The 24971-nt window shown below is 44.5% G+C and overlaps 1 protein-coding gene across 4 annotated transcripts in view; it reads left to right on the forward strand.

The window, feature by feature from the left end:
• The window catches only part of FAM107B (family with sequence similarity 107 member B), an 80715-nt gene that overhangs the window by 47715 nt on the left and 8029 nt on the right, over nucleotides 1–24971 (forward strand). For 2 of the 4 annotated variants that reach the window (XM_004578478.3, XM_058669453.1), the window contains exons 1-2: nucleotides 21523–21565; nucleotides 23643–23823. In XM_004578478.3, the coding sequence (XP_004578535.3) occupies nucleotides 21529–21565; nucleotides 23643–23823 (218 nt within the window). In that variant the 5' untranslated portion in view covers nucleotides 21523–21528. Of the gene's footprint in view, nucleotides 1–21522; nucleotides 21566–23642; nucleotides 23824–24971 lie in introns of those variants that run through there. The other 2 variants (XM_058669455.1, XM_058669454.1) reach the window with 1 other exon arrangement.

The raw sequence follows: 24971 nt of genomic DNA on the forward strand, positions 1-24971 counted from the left end.
TCTTACTTGCTTTGACATTTGTAAAATTATAAACCAAAAAGAGTTTATATTTTGTAGCTCTGAATTGACTTGAAAATTTTCTGAAAGAATTTTCTCATTTTTTATGACTCTTTTGCTCATTTTATGTTGATTATAGTAAAACAATCTTATAACTAAGCTGATTTTCAGATTAATTTTTCTTTTTTAAAACAGGATTTATTTACTTATTAGAAGGGCAGACATAGAGAGGAAGAGAGATAGAGAGGAAAATCTTCTGTCCGCTGATTCACTCTCAAGTGGCTTCAAAGGCTGGAGGTTGAACCGATCTGAATCCAGGAGCCAGGAGCTTCTTCCAGGTCTCCCATGTGGCTGCAGGGTCCCAAGGCTTTTGGTCATCCTTGACTGTTTTCCAAGGCCACAAGCAGGGAGTTGGAAGGAAAGTAAAGCAGCTGGGATATGAACCTTCGCCCATATGTTAAGCAAGGACTTTAACCACCAGGCTACTATGCTGAGCTCTAAGTGGAAGTAGATAGCTATCATGATAATCTATAGTTTATTAGAGACTTATTTTATAACTATTCTCCTGGAAGCAATTATTGATTTCCTTTATAACCAGCTAAGTTTTCATTATGAATGTGTTGTTGACATGTTGCTTGTCCTTGTCCTTTTCATTTAGTTAAAGTAAACAATATGTTCTAATGTGTGAATTTACAAAGAGGTACTGTGAAATCCTGACTTTTGTGAGTAGAACTATAATAAAAGTCAAGGTTCATAGGACATTTCCAGGTGCTGAATTTCTTGGGTGATGAATCCTTTTGCAGCAAAAGATATGAAAATGTAATGTGTATGCTTGGGTAACATCAAGGAGAGGAGCTGTTTTCTCTATTGCATGAGGACCTGATATCAGGTAGAACACTTCCTAAGAAGTTACCACTGTGGTCTCTTGTTTAATTACGATTACTACTGCAGGATTTGTCTGTTGATGATGTGTCAGGGCTCAGGGAAAATTGTGTTTATCCTATCCTTAGTAACTTACTGGATTGAAATGCCATGAATTGCCAGATTGAGTAGATGATGAGGAGATTTCATCCTACAAGGGGTAGAAGTCCTGATTTTGGTGGCCGAGAACTTGGGTGCCTGTAGACACAGTGGTGGTTGGTTTGTGTTCTCACATCATTGAATAGAGGAGGGAATGGATGGCTGTTAAGTCTGCATTTTAAGACAGAAAATTCACTTGAGGATGGAAGCTCAAAGGATATATGAAATTATTATATTAGTCTTTAATGATTCTTAAGTTTTGTTTGAAGATGAGTCAGATCACTCCACTTACATAGGATCTCCATTACGACCTATGTCTCTATCATCACTACAACTTAGTGATTGTTTGCCAAGGCCTTTTTTTTTTTGTCTTAATTTCAAAGGTAGAATTAGAGAAAGAGAGATTTTTCACCCACTCATTCACTCCCTTAAAACGCCCACCATGACAAGGGATGGACCATGCTTGAAGTCAGGAGCCAGAGTCCTCTTCAGCATCCCCACATGGGCCCACTCAGGAAACTGAATCGTCTGCTGCTTTCCCAGGTGCATTGGCAGAGAGCTGGATCAGAAGTGGAGCAGGCAAGACTTGAACCAGTTGCTCTTTGAGATGCCAGCTCTGCAGACTGCAGCTTAAACTGACTGTGCCACATTGCTGGCACCTCTTTAAGGCCTTTTTTTTTTTCTTTTTAATTTATTTATTTTTATTGGAAAGGCAGATATACAGAGAGGAGGAGGAGAGAGAAAGATCTTCCATCTGCTGATTAACTCTCCAAGTGGCCACCATAGCCCGAGCTGAGCCAATCCAAAGCCAAGACCAGGAGCCTCTTCTGGGTCTCCCAGGTGGGTGCAGAGTCTCAAAGCTTTTGGCCATCCTTGACTGCTTTCCCATGCCACAAGCAGGGAGCTGGAAGGGAAGTGGAACAGATGGGACATGAACTGGTGCCCATTTGGGATACTGGCACATGCAAGGTGAGGATTTAGTCACTAGGCTATCATGCCAGGCCCAAGGGCCTCTTTTTTTCTTAAGATTTATTTTTTACTTGAAAGACATAGTTACAGCAAGAAAGAAAGAAAGAGAGAGAGAGGGAGAGAGAGAGAAAGATCTTCCATCTGCCAGTTCACTCCCCAAATGGTTGCAACAGCCAGAGCTGGACCAATCTGAAGCCAGGAGCTTCTTCTGGGCTTCCCATGTGGGTATAAGGTCCCAAGGACTTGGCCATCCTCCACTACTTTCTCAGGCCATAAACAGGGAACTGGATCAGAAACAAAGCAGTCAGGACTTGAACTGTTGCTTATATGGGATGCTGGTGCTGTTGGCAGAGGCTTAGCATATTACATCATGGAGCTGGCTCCTCAAAGCTGCTTTTAAGTCCAGAGTTACATGAAATTTTTTTTTCTGGTCTTGACTGTTTCCTGAAACAGTGACCTTTCTTCTCATTCCCATAAGAAAAAAGGATGTTGCACTTTTCAGACATTGTGGCCCCTGATCTTTGGTTGCCCAGATGTGGCCTCCTTGTTTTCTGTTCCTCATTGGATGAGTATGTTTTGGGTGGTTTTTTCCTCCCTATTCTAATCTATGAGTTCCAGCTTCTGCATCTGGGTGTGCTGAAATGGAATGACGGAGAAAACTGTCCGTGGAGAGTGCACAGCCTCGTGGGGCCGAGTGACCTTGTGTCAGTTTTCCTGTGACTGCAAGGCAGCCTGTGGGAAAGTATAAGGACTGACGTCTTGGAGCCACAAGGCTCCTGAGGGAGTTGAATTAATGTGCCGAGTTCAAGAGAAACAGTTGGAGAAGTTTTCTTCCTGGTTCTGGTGCCCACCCCCACTCCAAATGTGCTTACATGTGAACTTTTGCCAAGCATCCTTAGCTTTAAAAAGGGAGGTTTCAGATACAGACATTAGAGTTTCTCATTTTTGTTGGTTAGTGAAGTTTTGGTTATAGATATAGATACCATGAGTACTGAACACTTCTCTTTTTTTGACTTATTTATTTATTTGTTTGTTTTGGAAAGGCAGATTAACAGAGAGAAGCAGAGATGGAGAGAAGTAGCTGTCCGTCAGTTTGGTTCCTCGTGACCCAAACTTTTCTATCTTCCTGGCTTGCAGACTCCTGCCTTCTTGATGTGCCTTCATATCACAGGGAAAGGAGTGGCTAGGCGGGTGTGGAGAGAAGGAGAGGGAAGGACAGGGTTGAGCTCAAGCACTCTGATTCTTAGAAGGCCACTAATGCCATCCTGAGGGCTAATACCATCCTGGGGGCGCCATCCTCTTGACGTCATGGAGACATAGTTAACTTTAAATATCCCACCTGCAGACACCGTCACTTTGGGAATTGGGGCTTTAACATAGGAAGGGGCAGGGCAGGGACAGGATAAAAACATTCAGTACCTCACAATGTGTGTGGGGGGGTAGGAGTTCAACATCTGTCATGGCTGTCCCCTCCTCGCTGCTCATGGGTCAGGTGTACATTTGCCCGGCTTCCTTTGTCGTGGGAACTTCTGGATGTGTCTTCTTTCCTCGATGAAGAGAGAAAACTCTGTGGGGGACTTCCTTCCCGTTCCACCCCACCTTCCCAGTACCCTGGGGGTTCTCAGGACTGGGCAACCAGGACACCACCCAGTCCTGCAGCTTGTGTAGGCTTATAAGGAGTCCTGCGGCTTCAGCTCATTTGGGCAGCCTACAGAGGAAAACTGTCTTTGAGATAACAGGAAATGTAGATGCCTCCCTGTACTTCCCCACCCCCAGGGCTTACACACTACCCAAACACACTGTTGTTTCCTGCACTGTGTCCATTGGGGTGTAGGCTCCCAGATACCAGGGACTCTGCTCTTTAGGGCCCACTCCCAGCTCACGCCTAAGAGGACATGGTGCTGGTTTAGTAAACGAGTGAGCACTCTAGGTTCAGGTCATGCTTGCAGCTGTTGGTTTACTGTGTCTCTCGCTTTAGGCGGCCTCCGTGAGACTAGCTATTTGATCATAGAAAGCCCATGAGGTAGCCTGAAGAGAGATAAGTGAGAAAACAGACTTTAATTAAAAGTACCTGGGCCATGTAAATAACCATTCTCTAGGGTTTAGCTGGAGACAGATGATCCTCCAAAGACCCAGATGGAGACACGCCCTAATCATACGATTTCTGATGATGGAAGCAGGAGGCAAATAGAGTCTCTAGAGTCCTCTGGTTGTGAGATATTTCAGGCACAAGGAAAAACCTGTAATTGTAACCTTGTTTCCAGCATGTTTCTTTTTTACAAGTCAACAATGAAGTTTTTCCAGACAGTTAGCCACACCGTATTTCAAAAGCAAAAATCTACACTCAGTGCTTGGAAGCAGGAACCCATTCTGACCCACAGTATGGCTGAAATACAGGCATATGAGATGAGAAGTTACAAAATGATGAATTCCTGGTTGCCACCTTGCCAGTAGGAAAGCAGACCCAGAGAAGGGATCCACTGGGATTAAGGTTCTGGACCTTTTAGTTAAGGTTCTTCCTGCTCGACCACATGTTAATGTCACTAAGACAGCAGTATGTGGAACCTCCTCAGCCAGCAACAGCCAGATGGGAAGGATTTGAAAACTTAGGGAAATGGAGCCAGATCATGGCTGGGTATGGTTCAACTCAGTGATTGGGAGGCAGGAGATTCTGGAGCTTTTTTTTTTTTTTTTTTTTTTAAGCACGGGCGTTAGAGGCAAGGGGACCATCTAGTTTTTCTGCTGGACTTTTTGTGCCCTACACACATTCCAGTAGGGATGGCATTGGCTTTGGGTCTTTGAAGCTGAGATATGCTTCTAGGGTCATCTTAGGGGGCTGATTTCATTTTCCCAACATTGGTGATGGAATTTTACCCTGAATAGCGATGCTTCCGGAAGAGGTGGAAGGTGAAGACCCAGAGGATTTTTGTTGTGTATGTAAAGATTGACTTTATTTATTTGAAACGGGAAGAAGAAAGAGAGTATGAATCGATCTTCTATCCCTTGGTTCGCTCCCTAAGTGGCCACAACGACCAAGGCTGGGCCAAGCCAAAGGCAGGAGCCAGGGACTTCTTCTAGATTTTCCATGTGGGTGGAAGGGGCCAAGACTTCTTGGGCCATCTTCTGCTGCTTTCCCAGGCCCCTAATTAGGGGAGCTGGATCACAAGGAAAGCAGCTGTGACTCAAAGGAATGGCAGCATCACAAGCAGGCCACTGTGCACAGCACCAATCCCCAAGGGATTTCCAAAATGACTGTTGCTGGACAGATTCTGTGTTTTAACCCTGTAGGTCCTTAATCGTAATTTTTTTTTAAGGAAAATGAATAATTTTCTCCCATCTTGAGAGGATCTATTGTAAAAGATCATTATAGTGACACTATTATACTGAAATCTGAAAAGAGGTAGGAGTAGATAAAACTCTGGTATGCTTATTAAATATACTTACAGTATATAGTCTCTCACAATACTATCTAGTTACTGATGAGCATAATGGCAGTAATAGTCTTGGTGACAGAAATAGCTACCAGCGTGGTAGGGAATCGATTGAGAAACTTGAGGAGAGCTTTGGGAAGTGGCAGAGGCAGTGCAGTTCAGCAGAGCCTGAGCTGAGTCAAGTCACTGGAGCCAGCTCCTGGTCCTAGTCGTCCTTCTCTGGGAACTTACTCATTCTTCTTGTCTCTAACAGTAAGGAGGTTGGGCACGTGACTTCTAAAGGTTCCGTCATTAAGTTATGATGAAGATACAATCACTCCTCATGAAAATATTGGTTTGGTTAGCTGGGCTTTTGAAGACTGAGTATTTGCAGGTTTTGAAAGCTAGTCATTAGGAAGATATGTGTGTGTGTGTGTGTGTGTGTGTTTCTGGATGTGATTTCTCTCCTCTCACGAGTGTCTGGGCCCATGTCAACCATCTTTTCCATTCATTCATTTTATAGTTTAGGGAATGAATTAGGCATTTCCACCTCTAAAAACAGTATAAAAAAATGTGCCAGGGAGACCTCTTTGTTCAGGAATTTGTAGCTTAAAGATCAAGTGTGATGATTTTCTCAACCACTTTGAACTTTTGAATACCAAATTATAAATTATTTGAGTTTATTTGCAAAGTTTGAAAAAATGTGGAAACTAAAACCAAAGATGAGAGATTGATCAAAAGTTGCACAATTTGAAAGGTACTAGGCAAAACAATTTGTAAATTGTGTTTACAGGCTTGCCACATGGCTGCTTCCCTCAGACTGGCAGTCGGAGTGCTTATCTGTGTAGTTACTATCAGGGCCCCCTTCTGTTGCTGATGAGCTTTAATGTCACTGCTAATGTGGGCTGGCATTTAGTGCACACTTGGAGCCATACATCTGATCATAGCCTTCGAATACATCATCCATATTAATGGTGATGCTAATGAGAGTGCTGAAAAGGCATGTCCCAGATCAGTAACTTTGGAATAGAAGCACTAAATCAACATGAAGAGGGCCAAGCAGCATGCAGGATGCGCGTACTCTTGGAAGGAGCTCTGAGTACACGTCCAATGAGAGCCCAATATAGAAGCGCTCCAGCAAGGCCACCCAGAACAGGGACTCGCAAATGGACTGACATCTGATGACACTCCCTTGTGCAGGCCCAGGTGATTTCTCTAGCTCCCCTGGGCCTCGGTTTCTCCATCTGTGCAAAGGGTGGAATGTCATGTCCATCCCAAAGACTGTGTGGAAAGTACATGTTGCTGGGCCCACTCCAGGAGTTAAGATTTGGTAGATCTCAGGAAGGGCACTTCCATCCAACCAATTCTCTAGCGGTGCCTGCTTCCCTGGCCCTGCTCAGCACTTTGAAAGTCACTGTACTGTGTGTGCTTCCATGCAAAGAATGTTCATGCAGTTCCCCCACCCCGACCCTGTTCATTTTACTGAAAGGGCATACTGTTAGGAACTTCATGTTGTTTTCCTCACTTAACAAATTGTGAATAATTTACATTTTCTTATTCTAATAATACATGATTTTTAAGCTGCAGTATGTTCCATTAGATATAAAAGTGCTTTCATTTTATTCACTGTGAGAGCATACAGGAAGCAATGCTATTGTGCACATGGTTTTGCCAACATCATTGTTTGTCTTGTTTGATTAAATTCCTAGAAGGGTTCAAAATGCAAGGATGTGTAGTTGTTAAGGCTTTTTGCCATGTGCTTGCCTTTTTTTTTTTAAAGATTCATTTATTTTTATTACAAAGTCAGATATATAGAGAGGAGGAGAGATAGAGAGGAAGATCTTCCATCCAATGATTTACTCCCTGAGTGAGCGCAGCGGCCAGTGCTGTGCTGATCTGGAGCTGGGAACCAGGAACCTCCTCCAGGTCTCCCACATGGGTGCAGGATCCCAAAGCATTGGGCCATCCTCAACTGCTTCCCCAGGCCACAAGCAGGGAGCTGGATGGGAAGTGGAGCTGCTGGAGTTAGAACCAGCGCCGATATGGGATCCCAGTGCGCTCAAGGCGAGGACTTTAGCTGCTAGGCCATGCCGCTGGGCCCTGCCATGTGCTTTCAACAACTTGTTCAGAAAAGATATAGTTAAAAATTTATCTTCTTTTGAGTGGATGAGAGTAGACACTGATCTAGATATGAGAGAAGTAGAAGAAAACAGGCATTTACTTTTTTTCCTGTGTATTTTGGCCTTGGTGGGAAGTAGGCAAGAAGAATATTCATGGATTTATAAAACAAGCAAAGATATGTCAGGAAGAACTATGGGAGGAGTAATTGAGCTGAACTGTAGTTTGATTTCATGCTAGTTTTTAGAATTAAATGCCTGTAACGCACTATCAAATATACCTAATGGAGATGATTTAATGCAAAGAATGAACAAGTGCTTATATAGACTTGTATGGTTATGACTGCTGTTTCAAGAGTCTTGATTTATTTATTTTTAATTGTTTCTTGACTATGATACTGTGGAGTCCCCTGGATTGAGAATCTAGGTTTGATAAAATCTGGCCTATATGCCTTTGTGGGTGTCTCTTGCCTAGGCCAGGCATGTAAGGCTTATGGAGGGAGACTTGGAGTGAGGGTGAATGTATCTGGGACATTGAATATCACGTTCAGAACACCTGCTCCCAGAGGATTTCCTGTGAGCATTGGTGTTTCCTGGGCATAGGGGTGAGTAGGAGTGGAAGTGGAAGGCAAAGTTGGGGACACTTGGAGTCTAAGAGCACTGTTTGCAGGTCTCTGCAGGTGGTGGCTGTAAGCCAGGGTGCTGCAGTTTGGCAGGTACATGGCACTCTTTTCGTCACCGGTACCTGTTAACTAGCATGTGATGTTGAGGGCCACGGGGCCCAGCCTTCTCTTTGACAGATAGGAAGGTTCAGTAATTTGTTATTTTCAACTAAGTCTCCCTACATATGCAATGATTACGTGTCTGTTCAACTTGGTTTTGGCTTTGTTGGAAAGTTTTTGGAATTGGATGGACAAACCTAGAAGACGATGGCTACTTTTTGTCTCTTTGTTCTGAAATAGCTGAGTTTTTGGCGAGCTGAGATGAACAGATGGTGAAGTAGGGAGCAGGGGTGACCTTGGTCTTCATGCCTAGCCTGGGCTAGGTAATGTCAGGAGTTGATTTAAAGTTGGCCTGTGCTGCTCCTAGTCACAGTCCTTCACCACTGCCTCCCACACTCCCAATGGAGACTGCGTTCAGAACTACTCGCTCTTCTCTGTTGTATGACTCCCCAAGGCTTCAGGGTAACTAGGACAGGGAATAGCTCTATTCTGCTCCAGTCTGTGGGTTTTTGGAGTTAGATTGTACACACTGTAGGATGGGAAGGCTGGTGTTTCTGTATATTGGAGAAACGGCTGCCTGTGTGATGCCAGCATCCTATATGGTAGATTTGTGTCCTTGCTGCTCAACTTCTGAGCCAGGTCCCAGCTATTGCCTCAACAAGCTGCGGAAGACATGGGAGACCTGGTTACAATTCCTGGTTCCTGTCATCAGCTTGGTCCAGCCCAGGCCAATGTGGCCCTTTTTGGAGGGAACCAGCAGATGGAAGATCTCTCTTTCTGTTTCTCCCTCTATGTGTAACTTTGACTTTCAAATAAATAAATAATTTTTTTCTTCAAGAATAAAGAAAGAACCTAATCACTGGTTTTGTTACTGTAATTTTTCTGAGCACAAACTATGCTTTTTACCACTGGGTGACACTGTCTCCTGACTGACGGAATTGGGGGTACTTGAACTTCATATTTTATATTTATATGGGAGAGAAACTCTTAATCACTTAATAGTCACCCATCAGATGATATTTGATGAGTATAACTTACCAGTGTAAGAAAATTTTAATGCCAGTAAGTTTAAAGTAATCAGTTATTAAAGAAATCCATTAATTTAACAGCATTTTGGTTGCTTAGAGGCTTGTGCAGATTAATGCACTGAATATTCATTGACAAGTAATCATTTCCTGGGAATATTCATGCAAAGCAGTGTGCTAATATTTGTTTCCCTCAAAATAAAATTGAAATTATCATTTTGTGGCAAAGGATTTATTACTCACACACAACAGTTAGTGTGTGGGCTTCTGGTGAGGATTTTATTGAGCTATCTTAGATAAGCGGGCATGTAAAAACGGGAATTTCATTGCCTACACTGATCTCAATCAAGAAGAACTTTATCTTAGTTCCTTCGGAGAATACAGAATTTGTTCAAAGCGTGGGTTCATGTCCCTTCTTCTGTTTTTGACTCCTGTAAATCTGATATCTCCCCTTCTATTCTTAGTCTTAGCTTTAACTGTTAAAATTCAGTTGCATAACATGTGACTGAGATGTTTCTGATGATAAGAAATGAATAATAAGCTCTCCTTTTTTTAGTTTAACTATGAAGGATTTGGTTGAGGGTGTCACTGAGTTAAAGGGAAAGGTGGACAGAGGAAATAGACCAGTGAGGAGCCACCGGCACGATTCTCAGAGTGAGGGATGAACATGAGGGGGCATTTTTGAAATCATGAATGAAAAAGGATAGATCTTTGATTCTGTGTGCAGGCTGAGGGGTGGGGCATTGCCAAGTGATAACAAGTTTGAAAGCTGGGTGATGGTAACTTTAAGGGAAATTAAGACATTCAGGGAGGAGAGTGAGGGCCATTTTCTGACAGTTGGGGAAGGGTGTGTGTGTGTGTGGTGTCTCCTATTGCTCTTGGAAGGGCAGAGCTTCAGCTTCATTTCTATGGGATGACGTCAACAGTGGTGACCTGGTTGGCGGTGGGGTTTGGGCTGTTCTCCACCCGGAGGGTGTCTGATGCTTAGGAGGCTTTCAGGAAGTGGGCAAGTGAGGTAGAGATTAACTGTGTGTGTTGATTGTGGGGCAGTTGGGATTTTAAAGCCAGGTCTTCATGTTCAAATGCACTCTAGAAGTGACTCCCGTGGTGGAGGGGCACTCCAGTGCCCAACCAGAGTGAGAGGAGTAGAAGGCTGCAAACTTGCTCAAGACAAGTGTTGGTGCTGAGGGACGGGGAGAGAAAAGGAGGCTTGGGCACAGAGCTAGGGGAATGGCCCAGGAGAAGGTGGTTCAAGGGACTGGCTTTAGAACATAAAAGGAGATGGCCAGCAGTTTCCCATCTCCAGGGAGAGACTGTGGGGAATGTTAGCCAAGAAGTCTGAGTCCTGAGGAAAACTCTTTGGACTGGGAATGTTTTCAAATGGGAACAAGCTGTGCTGCAGTGAAGTGTTCACAGAACGGCACTTGTTTTCTGTTAGTGATGGCAGTGGTGGCCCTGTGTCCTTGGCTGCCTCGCAGGTCCCAGCCCTGTGGACAGATCTTGAGGACTCTCAAGAAGCAACAGGCCCTTTTATCTCCAAGAACATCTGACCGGGCAAGTGGCACAGCCAGTCTCAAGAGAGCAGCTGGTTAGTAGGAGGTTTGCCAGGGCTCTTCTCAGGGTGAGGTTTCAATCTAGAAGAGTTCTTGTTAAGTCCAGCCCTTTTCTTGGGAATAAGCTCTCATGCGTTGGTGGTTGATTTTACCATTCTCTGTGTACTTCAGTTGGGACTAACCAGGCCAGGGCTTGCAGAACCACACATGGAACAGGCTCTCACCTGCCAGCTTCATCCAGTGTACTGCATAGATGCTTGTTTCTTGCCTAGGCACGTTGCTGTTGACTGTGGCTGAGGGCCCCTCTCTCTCCATCATCACTGCCCACAGAATCAGGGTGAGTGTGCAGAGTTCCTGCCTTAATTGTTGAAAACAATCATCAAGTAACAATTTGTAATCAGGACAAGGGATGTTATCCTTGGCTGGGGGATCTTTATTTTATTTTATTTTTATTGAAAAGTCAGATATACAGAGAGGAGGAGAGATAGAGAGGAAGATCTTCTGTCTGCTGGTTCACTTTCCAAGTGGCCACAACGGCTGGAGCTGAGCCAATCTGAAGCCAGGAGCCTGGAGCTTCTTCCAGGTCTCCCATGCAAGTGCAGGGTCCAAAGGCTTTGGGCCGTCCTCGATTGCTTTTCTAGGCCACAAGCAGGGAGCTGAATGGGAAACGGGCTGCCCGGATTAGGACCGGTACCCATATGGGATCCCGGCATGTGCAAGGCAAGGAATTTAGCCTCAAGGCTATCACTCCATGGCTGGGGGCTCTTAAAGGATTTTACTTGCTTCTTAAACATTTTTGCTTCTTCCCCTGATCCAACAACTTAATGAATTCATGAACCATTATTTATTTTGTGTGAGTTTTGTTCCACCTCTCGGCTTCCTGTTTCTTGACCCTGCAGTATTTTTGCTTTGTTTTCATTTTCTAGTTTGTCTTGGAATTACCTCTGTTAGACTCTCCAACTTTCTAGCAAAACTGTATTCTTTGAGGGTGCTTTTTGGTGGAGTTGATCATTCTCTTAGTAGGCAGCATAGAAAACACCTGTTTCAGGACCGGCGGCATGGCCTAGTGACCAAAGTTCTTGCCTTGCACACACCGGGATCCCGTATGGGTACCGGTTCTAATCCTGGCAGCCCACTTCCCATCCAGCTCCCTGCTTGTGGCCTGGGAAAGCAGTTGAAGACGGCCCAAAGCCTTGGGACCCTGCACCCGCGCGAGAGACCTGGAAGAAGCTCCTGGCTCGTGGGTTTGGATCGGTGCAGTACCAGCCGTTGCGCTCACTCGGGGAGTGAATCATTGGACGGAAGATCTTCCTCTCTATTTCTCCTCCTCTCTGTATATCTGACTTTTCAATAAAAATACATGAATCTTTGAAAAAAGAAAACACCTGTTTCTAGTGATGTACCAGGGACTTGGGGTGCTAGAAGGCAGAAGTCATTTAGTTGCAGGATTGATTTGCGAGTTCTGTAGGCAACAACCCAAACTTTGACATGTTGGCTGCTGGCCTTCCTATCTACTGAGGCTGGGCACCTAAGAGCCTGCAATGCCCTCTGAGATCCTACTTCAAGAATAATGGCATAACCATTAAAATATATATCAGTAAGCTTCAGTTAGATGTGAATGTAAAGGTATTATAGTACAGAAACTTGATTTTAAACTGGCAGGAGTGATAAAATTCATGTCTGACATACCTGAAGTGTAAGGTAGAATTTTTGTTAGCCAATTATGTACATATCTGCTTAGCCCTTTGCACAGGTCTGGTTGGACATTGTGGAAAGCACACCTCTATGGGTAGTTCACCTGTTTTCTATTTGGGCCTTTCGTGGGGTTTCATGAGACTCATGGGAGATTAATTAAATCATGACTTAATCAGATTTGCTTGATATTTGAAGAGTGAATTTATGGTTTTGTAGATGCCTTGTGTCTATTTAATTCTCAGGGTAGTCATAACAGATTACTAAGAAAACTAAGACATGATTGTTCAGTTTTACTGGTAAGAAGACTCAAGCACAAAGACTGGGGTTTCTCAGGACTCCTGGATTTTGACAGACTCAGGTTGCCTGTTCCACTGTGCTTTGACTTTTGCCTATTAGGGAATATTTTTTTCTTACCTCCACTTTTTCCTTCCTTTTCCCTGTCCCTTTCTAGCATCCTTCTATGAGGATATTGGAAAAACTAACACAAGCCAAGATTGGATTCACTGAACTTCTTTGTTTAAACTAGTATACCAATAGCTCATCAACTGATGGAAAGTTGGATTACCAAATGAGCTAGCTAGGGCTCTAACTGCTCATGTTGAACGTCTACCACATGGGCAGGTATTGTGTGTGGTAGATGTTTTTCCCTACATTTCCTTTAATGTTTAAAGTAGCTCTTAAAAATATAGGTATGGTAGCTCTGGTTTCTGGTTGAGGAATCAACACTGAGACTCAGTAGTTTGTACAAAGTCACCTAATTGGTAAGTGACCTCATCAGGATTCTAAGCCAGGATGGGTGCTCCCCAAACCTGGTGCCCTTTTCCGTCATACCACGTAACTGCTCATGGACAGAACACGGTTTCAAATGAATGAAATAAAAGTGCAATGATGTAGTGGCAGCCAAGCAACTTAGAGAAAGTAATTTAATAGCTATTTAACATACAGTGCATTTATTGAGGTATAGCATAGTGCAGAGAAGGGCATGAATTAAAAAAGTATGGTTGATGAATATTTGAGTAAACATACCTGTGTAAACAAAAACTTGGTCAGGAAACAGAACATCACCCACACCCTGAAGCCTCCTTTTACTGCCTTCCCTACCCTAACCACTCCCAGGATAACCACTATCCTGACAGCTGACACCAAAGGCGGTTTTGTCTGTTTTAGACCTCTCTATTTTGAAGTGTGAAACTATGGCGTTAGAAAGCATTAAGATCTTTTTTTTGGAGGCAAAAGAAATCATCCTGTGAGGGTCAAACAAAGATTTTTGATCTGTTATCCCACTTCTTAGCATCTTTTTGGAATGGGACAGTCTCAGATTCAAATCCTGGTCCTGTCCTTTGACATGGTATACTGTTGGGTAACAATAACAGTGTTCTTATTACTATCTGAGCTGTTGCTCATCACCAATGACAGTACTAATAGCAGGTGTCATTTATTAAAGATTCACCATGTCCTGGGCACTGAATTTTGTGTGTTTTTCTCATTTACTCTTCCTTTTTTTTTTCCTTTAAGGATTTATTAATCTATGAGGGAGGGAGAGGGAGGGAGAGAGAGGGAGAGGGGGAGAGAGAGAGAGAGAGAGAGAGAGAGAGAGAGAGAGAGAGAGAGAGAGAGAGAGAGAGAGAGAGAGAGAGAGAGAGAGAGAGAAACATCTTCCATCTGCTGATTCACTCCCCTATTGGCTGCAATGGGCCAGGCTGAAGCCAGGAACTTCTTCTAAGTCTCCCACATGAGTAGCAGGGATCCAAGTACTTGAACCAGCTTCAGCTGCTTCCCCAGGGAGCGGATCAGAAGTGGAACAGCCAGGGAAAGAACCAGAGCCCATATTGGATGCCGGCTTTTCAGGTGGTAACTTTACCCCTTGCCACAACACTGGCCCTACTCGTTTATTCTTTATAAAAACCATAATCTGTCAATCCTATTTTACTATTAACTTTTTTTGTTAACATAAAAGGAACAGGTTTTTACATATTCCAGAGGTACAAGTCCAAGAAGACAACCACACTTCCCTTACCACCCTTTCCTCTGTCTTCATTGATTTCTGCAGATGTGATCTTAATATACTCTATATTTACAGGCTTAATTCCACACTAATCTTAATAGTCTACAAGTAAAAAATAGGAAGACCATAGTTCCATGGGAGTGTAAACAATGGATAAAAATGGGTAACGTCCCCAAATGATGATTTTATTTCTTTTTTTTTTTTTTTTTTTGTATTCTGTATTAACTGTCACATGTCAGAGAAAATGTATAGTATCTGTCTCTTTGAAACTGGCTTATCTTACTAAGCACAGTGGTTTCCTGGTGCATCTATTTTGTTGCAGAAGACAGGATTTTATTTTGTATGGCTGACAAGTATTTTACAGTGTGTATATATACCACTTTTTTTTTAATCCAGTCATCAGTTAATGGACATCTGGGTTGATTCCACAGCTTAGCTATTGTTAATTGAGCTGCAGTAAACACGAGGGGGTACAGATAACTCTCTTGTATGCTGATTTCATTTTGTTTGGGTAAATTCCCAGGAGTGGGATGCTTGGGTCATATCGTAAATAAATGGTTGTACTAGTTAATATCCTACCAACAGTGTTTTCGGGTACCTTTTTCCCACATCCTTGCAAGCATTTATTTTTTGTTTTGTTTACTGGTGAGGACACTTGCTCAGGGAACACAGTAAGTAAGAGAGCAAAAATGTAGACCTAATTGGCCTGAGTTCTTGAAACTATTAGCTTCATTTGGCGACTTGAAATAAGCTCCTACATCTTACATGATAGTTAAATGTTGGGCAGAGTGGGCCCGGCAGCGTGGCCTAGCGGCTAAAGTCCTCGCCTTGAAAGCCCCGGGATCCCATATGGGTGCTGGTTCTAATCCCGGCAGCTCCACTTCCCATCCAGCTCCCTGCTTGTGGCCTGGGAAAGCAGTTGAGGATGGCCCAATGTATTGGGACACTGCACCCGCATGGGAGACCCGGAAGAGGTTCCAGGTTCCCAGCTTCGGATCGGCGCGCATTGGCCCGTTGCGGCTCACTTGGGGAGTGAATCATCGGAGGGAAGATCTTCCTCTCTGTCTCTCCTCCTCTGTGTATATCTGGCTGTAATAAAATGAATAAATCTTTAAAAAAAAATGTTGGGCAGAGGTCTATATTCATTACAGATAGTGACTCCAAAATACCATTCTGTCATTGCAGGCCTCTAAAATGAAAATTCTCTCTGTGTGCACTTTTGCTCACAGTGCTGGCAGTCAGGCAGGGTGGTGCTGCTTTCCTCCAGGCTGTGTGAAAGTGGGCATGGCATTGTAACTTGGCACCTGGTTCATTGTGGCACCATTGCCACCTATTGATTGACACTGGCCCATCTTGTTTTAAATATCAGTGAGTGTTTTGTGTTCCCTGTCTTGTCATTGTTAGCCATCTCTTCCTCTACCTTCCCCCATTCTAATAAAAAAAAATATGCCTTATTTGTAAAACCACATTTTGGGAGAACCACAATAAAAAAAATTGATGAGAAAATGAGTTTGATGTTTTCCCAAGAACGTTGGTGCTTGGCATTCTTACAACCACAAATTGGTAACAGATTTGCTGAGAATTCAAGTTTGACCTTTTGGGAGCTATACAGGGGAGCCTCCGGGTGTCTCCTATGTCTCCTACCGTAGTGGTAGAGCTTAGCAGAGTAGGACGAAATCACTTTTTTTGTACTTACATAGAGAACTCTGGTTGGAACGTCTTCTCTAGGCCCTGGTGCACCAGGCTTGTGCCCACAAAGGGCCCCTGAACAGTTGTCTCATGCCTTTTGCTAACAGATGGTGTCACTACCACTTAGTCCAAGACAGAATATTTAGTTTTGCTTTTGGGCCAGGCAAGTCAGGAGTTCATCAGATGAAGCCAGTTGCTGTTTGGGAGAAATTCTAGTCTTGATTCATTCTCTTGGAGCTCTCTAAGTGCTGAGAGAGATTTCTTTGGATGCAGGAAGTGCCTTTTGCAGGCTAATGCAGGCCTAAAGTTTGCCAACTACGATCTTAAGTGACTAGGAATGCTCAGGGTGTTGCCAGAGGGTTGCCAGAATATCTTAAGAAAAACCTGTGAAATAGATTATCTGAAAGAATGCCTTGGAATTGCTTCTCACTTTCCCAATGTCATCATGGTAGTTCAGAAGTTCAGTTTAATTTTTATTGGTTATAATACACCTGTAAATTGTGAGCATTGCTATGTTTCAGGTGATTGTTAAAAAACAGACTCAAGAATTAGTGTGCATGCAGACCAGGCTGAATCAGTTCATGTCATCCACTGGCAAATCCGAACACCAGAACAGAGTGTGAGTCGAACCAGGTTCGGTCGCGACAAAACAAGTACACATTATGGAATGCCAGGGCGTGGTTGCCTGTACTGGATATGAATGCAGCACCCAACCAGCACATGTGAGATCCAGGAAGGGAGAGGCAGAACTGGCAGGGGGATTAAGGGGCTGGTCCCCTCGCCGGACAGCTACTCCCACTGGAGAGCGTGGGCGGGGATAGAGACAGACCAGACTAAGCAAGGCTACAACACCTGTGTGCTACATGTGGACTAGATCAGGGAAAAGCCAGGCTGGGCTGATTATTCCTGCGGGTACAAGCATAAATTAGAGTAGGTGAGGGCTGTTTGGGCATAGCCACAGTATCAGCTGGCAGAAGCTGGCACTGGGGACTAATTCTGTTAAGTCAAACCACAGAACCACCTAAGGAGTGCATAAACCGGGACAGAGAGACCTGGGAGGGAAAAAGTGGGTTCCCCCTTCTTGGGTCACTATTTCCGTGGCATGAAAACTAGGACGGGGGCTGGGGTGGCTAGACAGAGAGGCACTCAACAACATCCGTGAGGGCTGGATGGTTGAATTGGTTAGATGGAACTAAGCTTTAAATACCCAGTGACAAGTACAAGAGCCAAATGGGATGGGGGACAGACTGGTCTACTGCTACACATACTGGCAACCCAGGTTAGGGGGTGGGCCTGATGGGGGTTATTGTGGGTCGCCCCAACTAGGCTGCAGCTCCCACTGGTTGATGTAAGGGTCGAACCAGACTGGACTGCAACACCCATTGGTTCCAGTGTAACTCGGGACCGAAAACAGAACCAACCCAGCAATTGCAACCACCAGCTGATCGGGGTGATGGACTGTGCCGGGCCCTGTGCTTGCTAGAACATACAAGAAACTAGTCTGGGAATACCTCAAGGTTTCTTTGGAGATCTCCCCAATCGAACTGCTGGACTCAGAACTCTAACCAAGAAAAGACAGAAGACAGAACAGGTCAATCATTCATATCAGCTATATGTTGGCAGCGAAATATGGGGCAAACGGAGACTTTATGATGGACCATATCAATCAGTGGACGACCTCATCGAGCGAAACTGGCAGCGATTCATAACCGGAGAACTATTAACACCACTTGAGTAAATATCTCAGAGCATGCCCCACATCCGGGACTTGGGGTGGGCAGGAAAATGGGTGGGGCTTCTCCCTCAATATCCCCCTTTACCTCAGATACATGATGGAAACAATATGGACATAATAGTATTACATACTTCCCTATACCCCCTGGACCCCCCTTTTTTTCTTTTTCTTTAACCGTAATTAACTATGTAAAGATTGTCAACAACAATACAATAAAATAGATTAAAAAAAAAGAATTAATGTGCATGGAGAATTCTATTTTAAATATTTGAGGAAACAGAAAATGTACCATAGTGTCTAAATTCTGATACTTATATCTAATAGGATTAAGTTTTGAGTTTGACCTGTGTGATGTAGCAGTAGGTAAATCAGGAGCTAAAATAGTGTAGTTGGGAAACTCAGTTGCAATAAAGGTTGGTTTTATTAGTCCAGTTGTATAAGTCTTCTGTGTGAATACTGATTTACCTCTGGAAAGCAGTTAACATGAACTACTTGGGATAGGCAAAGAACTGGGCCCAGAAGGAATATTAGAAGGGAACGAATGAAAATCAAAACTCAAAACCCATCTGGTTTTGGATGAAGTTTCCTTATCCTGGGTTGGTTAAATGATGTCCTTTTTGTTGTAGATTAGCCAGACTTCTGATCAGGTGGCATTTCCAGTATATAGTGTTAGTAGCTGTCTAAAATACAATTCTCTTTTATTATTCAACTGCTTAAGTCCTTCTGTGTGTTCCTTCCACCTTGGAACAGTGTGCAGACCCTGTCTGGGTTTCTTGGTACACTCCCACACTCTAATTGGACTCATGTCTGTGTGATACTTGATAGTGTAATAACTTGATCTTCTTATACCTTACAGAAGTTCTTGTGTTTACAGCAGGAAGAGTTAGAAACACTGAATGTTACAATGAGAAAGTCTGGGAGTCATCTTATGATTTTGAAGATATCTAAAACTAGAAAAAATTGTTGTGAATACAAAGTTACCTGGACCTCTGAATAAAATGTTACATGGTGTTGCTTACACTTGGCTAGTAAATGGCATCTGTGCATTGAATACTCATATTTGAGCCAGGAGTTACACAGTACACATCTATAACACATTTCAATCAGTTGTTATAATTTCACTTTAGTAGCTAGCTAGCACTGAGAGAGAAGGTAAGCTTCATTCAAGATCTGAAAACTGTCTTTACATTGACTAACAATAGATTGGTTTTTTTTCATTAACTTGATTCTTAAGAAAAAAAAAGTATCAGTTAATAAGTTACTCTACAAGTATGTGACTATGACAGGAGTGTCTTTGTTTCTAGAAGAGAAATTCCATAAAGTAATAGTACCCCCTTACAAAGCACTTCCACTTCCAGACATTTCTAGTCCATCTTTACTGTGAGACTTCTGGGTTACTTGATGCTTACTGAAGAAATGTCCTGGCCTCCCAACCCTGCTTTGAGCTCTGTTTCCAGTTGTCCTTAATCCAAACAGCTCAGGAGCTCCCTCTACTGTTGTTAACATGACTGTTGTTAAAGTAATTATTGAATAAGTCCACGTTTTTTCTGAAGAAAATGCTCATAAACCAGAAATGTGGTCTTTACAGTGAATGGGATAATGTTTACATACATATTGTTGTAAGACAATGTGGTTGTGGGTGAATAGTAGGAAAAAGGAATGAAGAAAATTCCATAGTTGATTAGAGAGGCCAGAGTTCAGCCACACCTGCAGGGTTTGGCAAGATTTGATGTTTATCTGGATTTTCAAGGTGAGTGAGATTTGGCTTTGTGGAGGTACAGAGAGCTGTTGTGGGAAGAGGACCAGCATGCTACTACAGGGCACAGCGGTGGCAAAGGCATACTGAATTGTAGGGGACGGCAGGAGGGAGTGAAAGGCCGGGGAGTGGCAGTGTACATTTCAGTTTCATTTGAGCAGAATCTGTGAGATGAAAGAGTTACCTGTGCTTAAAACTGTATCATCCAAATCTGACAGGAAAGCTGGCGTGGATTGGCTCATGCCTCGCTGGGTGGGACACAAAGATTAGTTACTCCTCACCATGGTGTTAAGGATTTTCCTGCACACCCCGCCCCCCCCAAAAAAATGTTCTGCACCTTAAATGTCGACAAATATCTTGTTAGAGTTACAAGCCAGTCTGGATTATCCTAAAATCTGCCAAGATTGGCAAAATTATACTTCAACACAACAAATGGCTAAATACTAAAATGAAATAGACACGAGACAGCTGAATGGTACCCTATAGCCATTTTAAGGTATATAGCAGCCGGTCCTGTATGTAAACTAAAATTGAAGTGTCAATGAGCTAATCATAGGTTGTGGTTAGGACTTGCTTTTTTTTTTTTTTTTTTTTAACATACTGGTTACTCAAAACCATGTCAATTCCATAATATTGCAAATTGCTGTTGATGTTATATTGGGACTCTTAATTGACTGTGATGATATTCTACCAGCTCTAACTTCAGACCAGAAATGGTCTCCCCAAGAAACTGTTCAACCCATCTGGACAATAAGTAGCTGGACTCTATGCTTGGTATATGTTTGCAAGGAAAGAATCTTGATTGAATTTGAACTGTAATACTGCATCAAGGTGGAGAAATCCACTGGGGGGGGGGAGGGGGAAGGGTGGGGGAATTCCCAGAGCCTATGAAACTGTCACATAATGCAAAATAATTAATAAAATATATATATATAATAAAAAAAAACCTGTATCATCCAGCATGGGTAGCAGCGAGGAGGATGGCTGACAGAGGGAAGAGAGTTGGACAAGATCAGTGCCATGTGCTAGTCCTGACTCGGGTGGGAAGTCATGGAGAAGTGGCCAGATCTGATCTCAGGTCTGTTACTAGTCACCATCACTGCTATGAGTCCGTGGAGAAGTTGCTGTTAGCCAGTTCACCATCTTGTTGCTAAAGAGCCTTCTCCCAGATCCCAGTGCATGCACACTGCAGGGAAGCCTGCCTGCCACCTGTTCCAGGCACCAAACTTGGACAGAGGGCCAGCATGTGCTCCAGCTCCCACTTGTGTGGGGCAAATCAGTGGAAAGAAAGAAGGAAGATGTTTGCCTTGCAAATGTTTACAACAGACCCTCAGCTCCCAGTCTTTCCCGTCCCCCACTTCCTAACACACACACCTGCTCCAGTGTCTTGTGACTTTCTAACAGGACCCAGACTGAGGCCTGCCCTTACCCCACTGGTCACATGGGAGAAGAAAAACTTTCAAGAATGTAGAACTTAAGAGATGTCAGGAAAAAAAAAAATTTGTTCTGTCCACCTGCCTGCTCTGCAGCTGTCCTGACCTCAGCCATCTGTCCCCGAGAGCACTGCAGTAGCGGCTGCTGTCTTAGCCTTTCCTTTGCCTGCCTCCAGTCTGTTCGAAACCCTCCCTTTCTGTGCGATACTGACCTTTGGAGGCAGGTCTCTGCATTCTACGTCATGGAGATTGCCCTTTGTGGACAGTGGAGAAACAGGTCCTTTTATGGAAGTGCGTAGAAACTCCTGATGTACTGATTAACCAGAAAGTGCTGTTGACTTAAGACTGTTGTGGCTACACAGAGGTGTGATAGTGCATTGGATGTTTCTACCAAGGAGCAGGATGGCTGCGATGGGCTCACTGACTCACCTTGTGCGAGGTTTGTAACTCTTACTTTGGTTAAGGTCACAGGCTTTCTTGTTAAAAAGGTCGATACAAGAAATATCTTAAGAGTATTTGGTGCCATTTGTTAGACATGCTGCTATCTTATCATTTGGTAGTTTTGAGCTTTAACCATGCAGTGCTACCTCAAATATTTAAACAAATGGTGCAGCTACTGTGTTTCTGCTTTAGTTAACCAACTCTTCACATTTTTTATTCTCTTACTTTAGACAAGAATGCTGTAAAAATCTGAAGCGTCACAGTCTGGTGGGTAACATTCATTTTAGCTTTAGCTTTATGCAGCTGTCAACACCAGCATAGGCAGGGTGTTTGCATTTCTCTTCCTGTCGTCTGTGAAGTATGGCTTCTAGCTGTTTCATGCATGGGGTTGGAGTTGGGGTCAGATGCAATTATGAACTTTCACGGCTGCATCCAGAGCACCGAATCCTTGCTGGCTGCCACTCGGTGCAGGTTTCTCAGAGGACCTGCTGGAGTAGCAATGCCCCCCGGCAATGTGGGGGCCCACGGAAATGTCACGGAGGACATCGTGAAAGCCAAGCTCCAGCTTCGGTTATATCTGACTGCTAGGGCATCCTCTTTAATGTTATGAAAACACTTCGGTACTTTTCTAGTCCCAGAGCCCGTGGAAGCAAGCCCTGCGACACCTCTACCCTGGTTTATGAATAGTTGCACTTTGATTTGGCACCATGCTCCCTAGATTGCTTTCATGGGCAGAAACAAAGACAGAGCTGTCTTCAGACTAGGGACTTGTCCACCAGTGGGTGGGGGTGGGCGGGCAGCTCTCTTGGTCTTCACAGATTTAGTTCAGCATTTACTTAGTGCCTGCCAGGTACTTGCCTTGGCCTGGGGATTGAAAGGTGGGGCGAGGGGAGTGGGGCTCAGCCCCCTCCTGGGTGGGCAGGAAGCTCTCTGGTTCCCTGTGTCTGGAGGCTGTGTGTGAGGACATTGTGCCTGCACCACAGCTAGTGTGTGAATTCGGGAGGTGACACACAGGTGGGAACCTGTCAGAGGGCCTGAATCTCCCTTGTTCTGGGCCTTCCTCACTGTGGCACCCGGTTGGAGAATTAGTGACTGTGTACCATGGGCTTCCAGGGAGAGTCCTGCATTGGCCATTTTGCCATAGTCAGGCCTGTAACTGGTTGTTGGTGTGGAAATTGAAGTTACCATGCATGCATAGGGAAGCATGAAGCAGAGTGTTAATGATCATGAAATCCAGGCCATGCTTGTTTTGTAGGCAGGAAAGTCATGGTGGTCTTAGCACTGCGAGCTGGGCCTCGGAGTCCACAGCGATTCATTCTGGCTTGACAGTCCCAGTCTAGCCTGCAGCTCAGCCAGGCCTGCTCCTCCCAGTGCTGGCCCCCCTGGGGGTTTTCTTTTTCTCATTGCACATGTCATGTGTCCATGCCCCCCCACTCTCATGTACCATTCTTGACGGCCACAGGGACCTGAGGCAGGAGGAGATGGCATCCTCACACTGGAGAGAGAGCAGCAGAGGGAAAAAGAAGTCACCCTCACCCTCTAAAGCTTGGTCTCACCACTGCCAAGGGAGCTAAGCAGCGTGCATGAGGCAGGGCACCACAGGCCATGCAGCTGGCATTAGCAAGGTGGGCAGGAGGCCAGGACCTTCTGAGGAAATGCCTGGGTGTAGCCCCCAGCACTGCAGTAAGGGAAGGAGGCCCTCGCCAGAGAGGCTGCACTGGATGCCTCTGCTCTTGCTACGGGTTCAGGCTTGCTCATTCACGGGGCAGGTGAAGTTGCTGTGGCCTGGGAGTGGCAACCAGGCCTCGTTGGAAGGCCTGACATGGTGACAGAAAGCACGCAGGCAACCGGAACTGAAGGTGTGAAGGACAGTAGCCCAGGAATGCTTTGGCTTAGTCACAGCCAGGACAGCTCAGAGCCACCCTGTCCTTGCTCCTCGTACTTCCTGTCACTCCTGAGTAGGCAGGCAGAGCCCTCATCTCTGTCACAGAGCGGATCCAGGACACACGTCTTAGTGTGCCAGGCCTGCGGAGAAAACCCCACTCATGAGTGTCCCTACTCTCCTTGTGCTTCAGACGGCCCACTGGAAGCTGACCCGTCGGACCCCTACCTCATCCCGAGAAGCATCATGGCGGAGCCTGACTACATGGATGACGACAACCCTGAGCTCATCAGACCTCAGAAGCTCATCAACCCCGTCAAGACGTCCCGGAACCACCAGGACCTGCACCGAGAGCTGCTGATGAATCAGAAAAGGTGAGCCCCTCTCTCAGTCACGGGCCCCCTGGGAGTCCACAGAGACTCCTGATTAGTGTTAAGTATGCCAACAAAGCATGAAGCATGCATACTACTTTGCCTTTCTTGACTGTAGGTGAGCCTTCCAGACTTCCTCACACTCTTCTGCTGTGTGGTGAAGGCCCCTGCAGGCCCAGGTGCTGTCCCCTTGTGGTTTTTAGGGTGCAAGAGCCTGTGCCCCAGCCCTCTCTAACGTGAATGCGTATTTAACAAGGGAATGCGTATTTAACAGAAAGCCAATTAAAAATGACATCTTGTCCTAGGCAGAAGAGAAATCTTACTATATTTTACATGTAGAACCTCTGAACTTCCTTCATACACCTGGAGAGGCTTCAACCAGACACGAATCATGCCTGCTGAAGTGTCTGTGACAGGGAAGGTCTTGAGACCCACATTAGGCTTCATGGAGGAGAATGCGCCTTTCTATGCCTTTGGCTTTAAGTAACAACTTCAGATTATTATTCTCATTGTAATTATTTGGAGGAGAAGATATTTACTTTTGGGGGGTTGTTTTTACAAACCATTTGTTAGGCCCATCTGGGCCATAAATCATTTCGGAATTTGGGCTGGCATTTTCTTCTTTTTCAGTGATGTTGAGTGGGGCCAGTAGCCAGAGAGAGCTAAGGCTGCTGGGTGACCTTATCTGAGGCCAGTACTATACCCACAGCTGGTGGGACTGTGCACCCCCTGCCCATGCCCTTTGTTAAGCCCTGCTGAAAAGATCCATTGACCAGAAAGATATGCACACCAGATTAAACATTAGGAGAATTTTTTGTGGAGGAAGTTGAATTTTAAAAGATGTTTTCATGTGGTTTTAAGAGGTGAGGGGAGTTCAGACAGCTCTCCCTCCTCAGTGTACCACAGTGTACCACTGCCAGGACTCATGGGCTCCGTCCTAGGGATTTTCAGTAACTCTATTGCTGTCTGTAGATTGTGGCAAGGTGGCTCCCTCTCTTTATCTCTTTCATATACTAGAGTGCTGTTGGAATAGTGTTTATTTGGTAAAATGCCACTTTAAAAATGTAAATATGTGTCTTCTGTCTTCACAGAATGGAGAAATGAAAATATGGATTTGTTATTATTATTTTTTAACACTTATTTATTTTTAT

This window comes from Ochotona princeps, chromosome 10 (assembly GCF_030435755.1).
Source record: "Ochotona princeps isolate mOchPri1 chromosome 10, mOchPri1.hap1, whole genome shotgun sequence".
NCBI lineage: Eukaryota > Metazoa > Chordata > Mammalia > Lagomorpha > Ochotonidae > Ochotona > Ochotona princeps.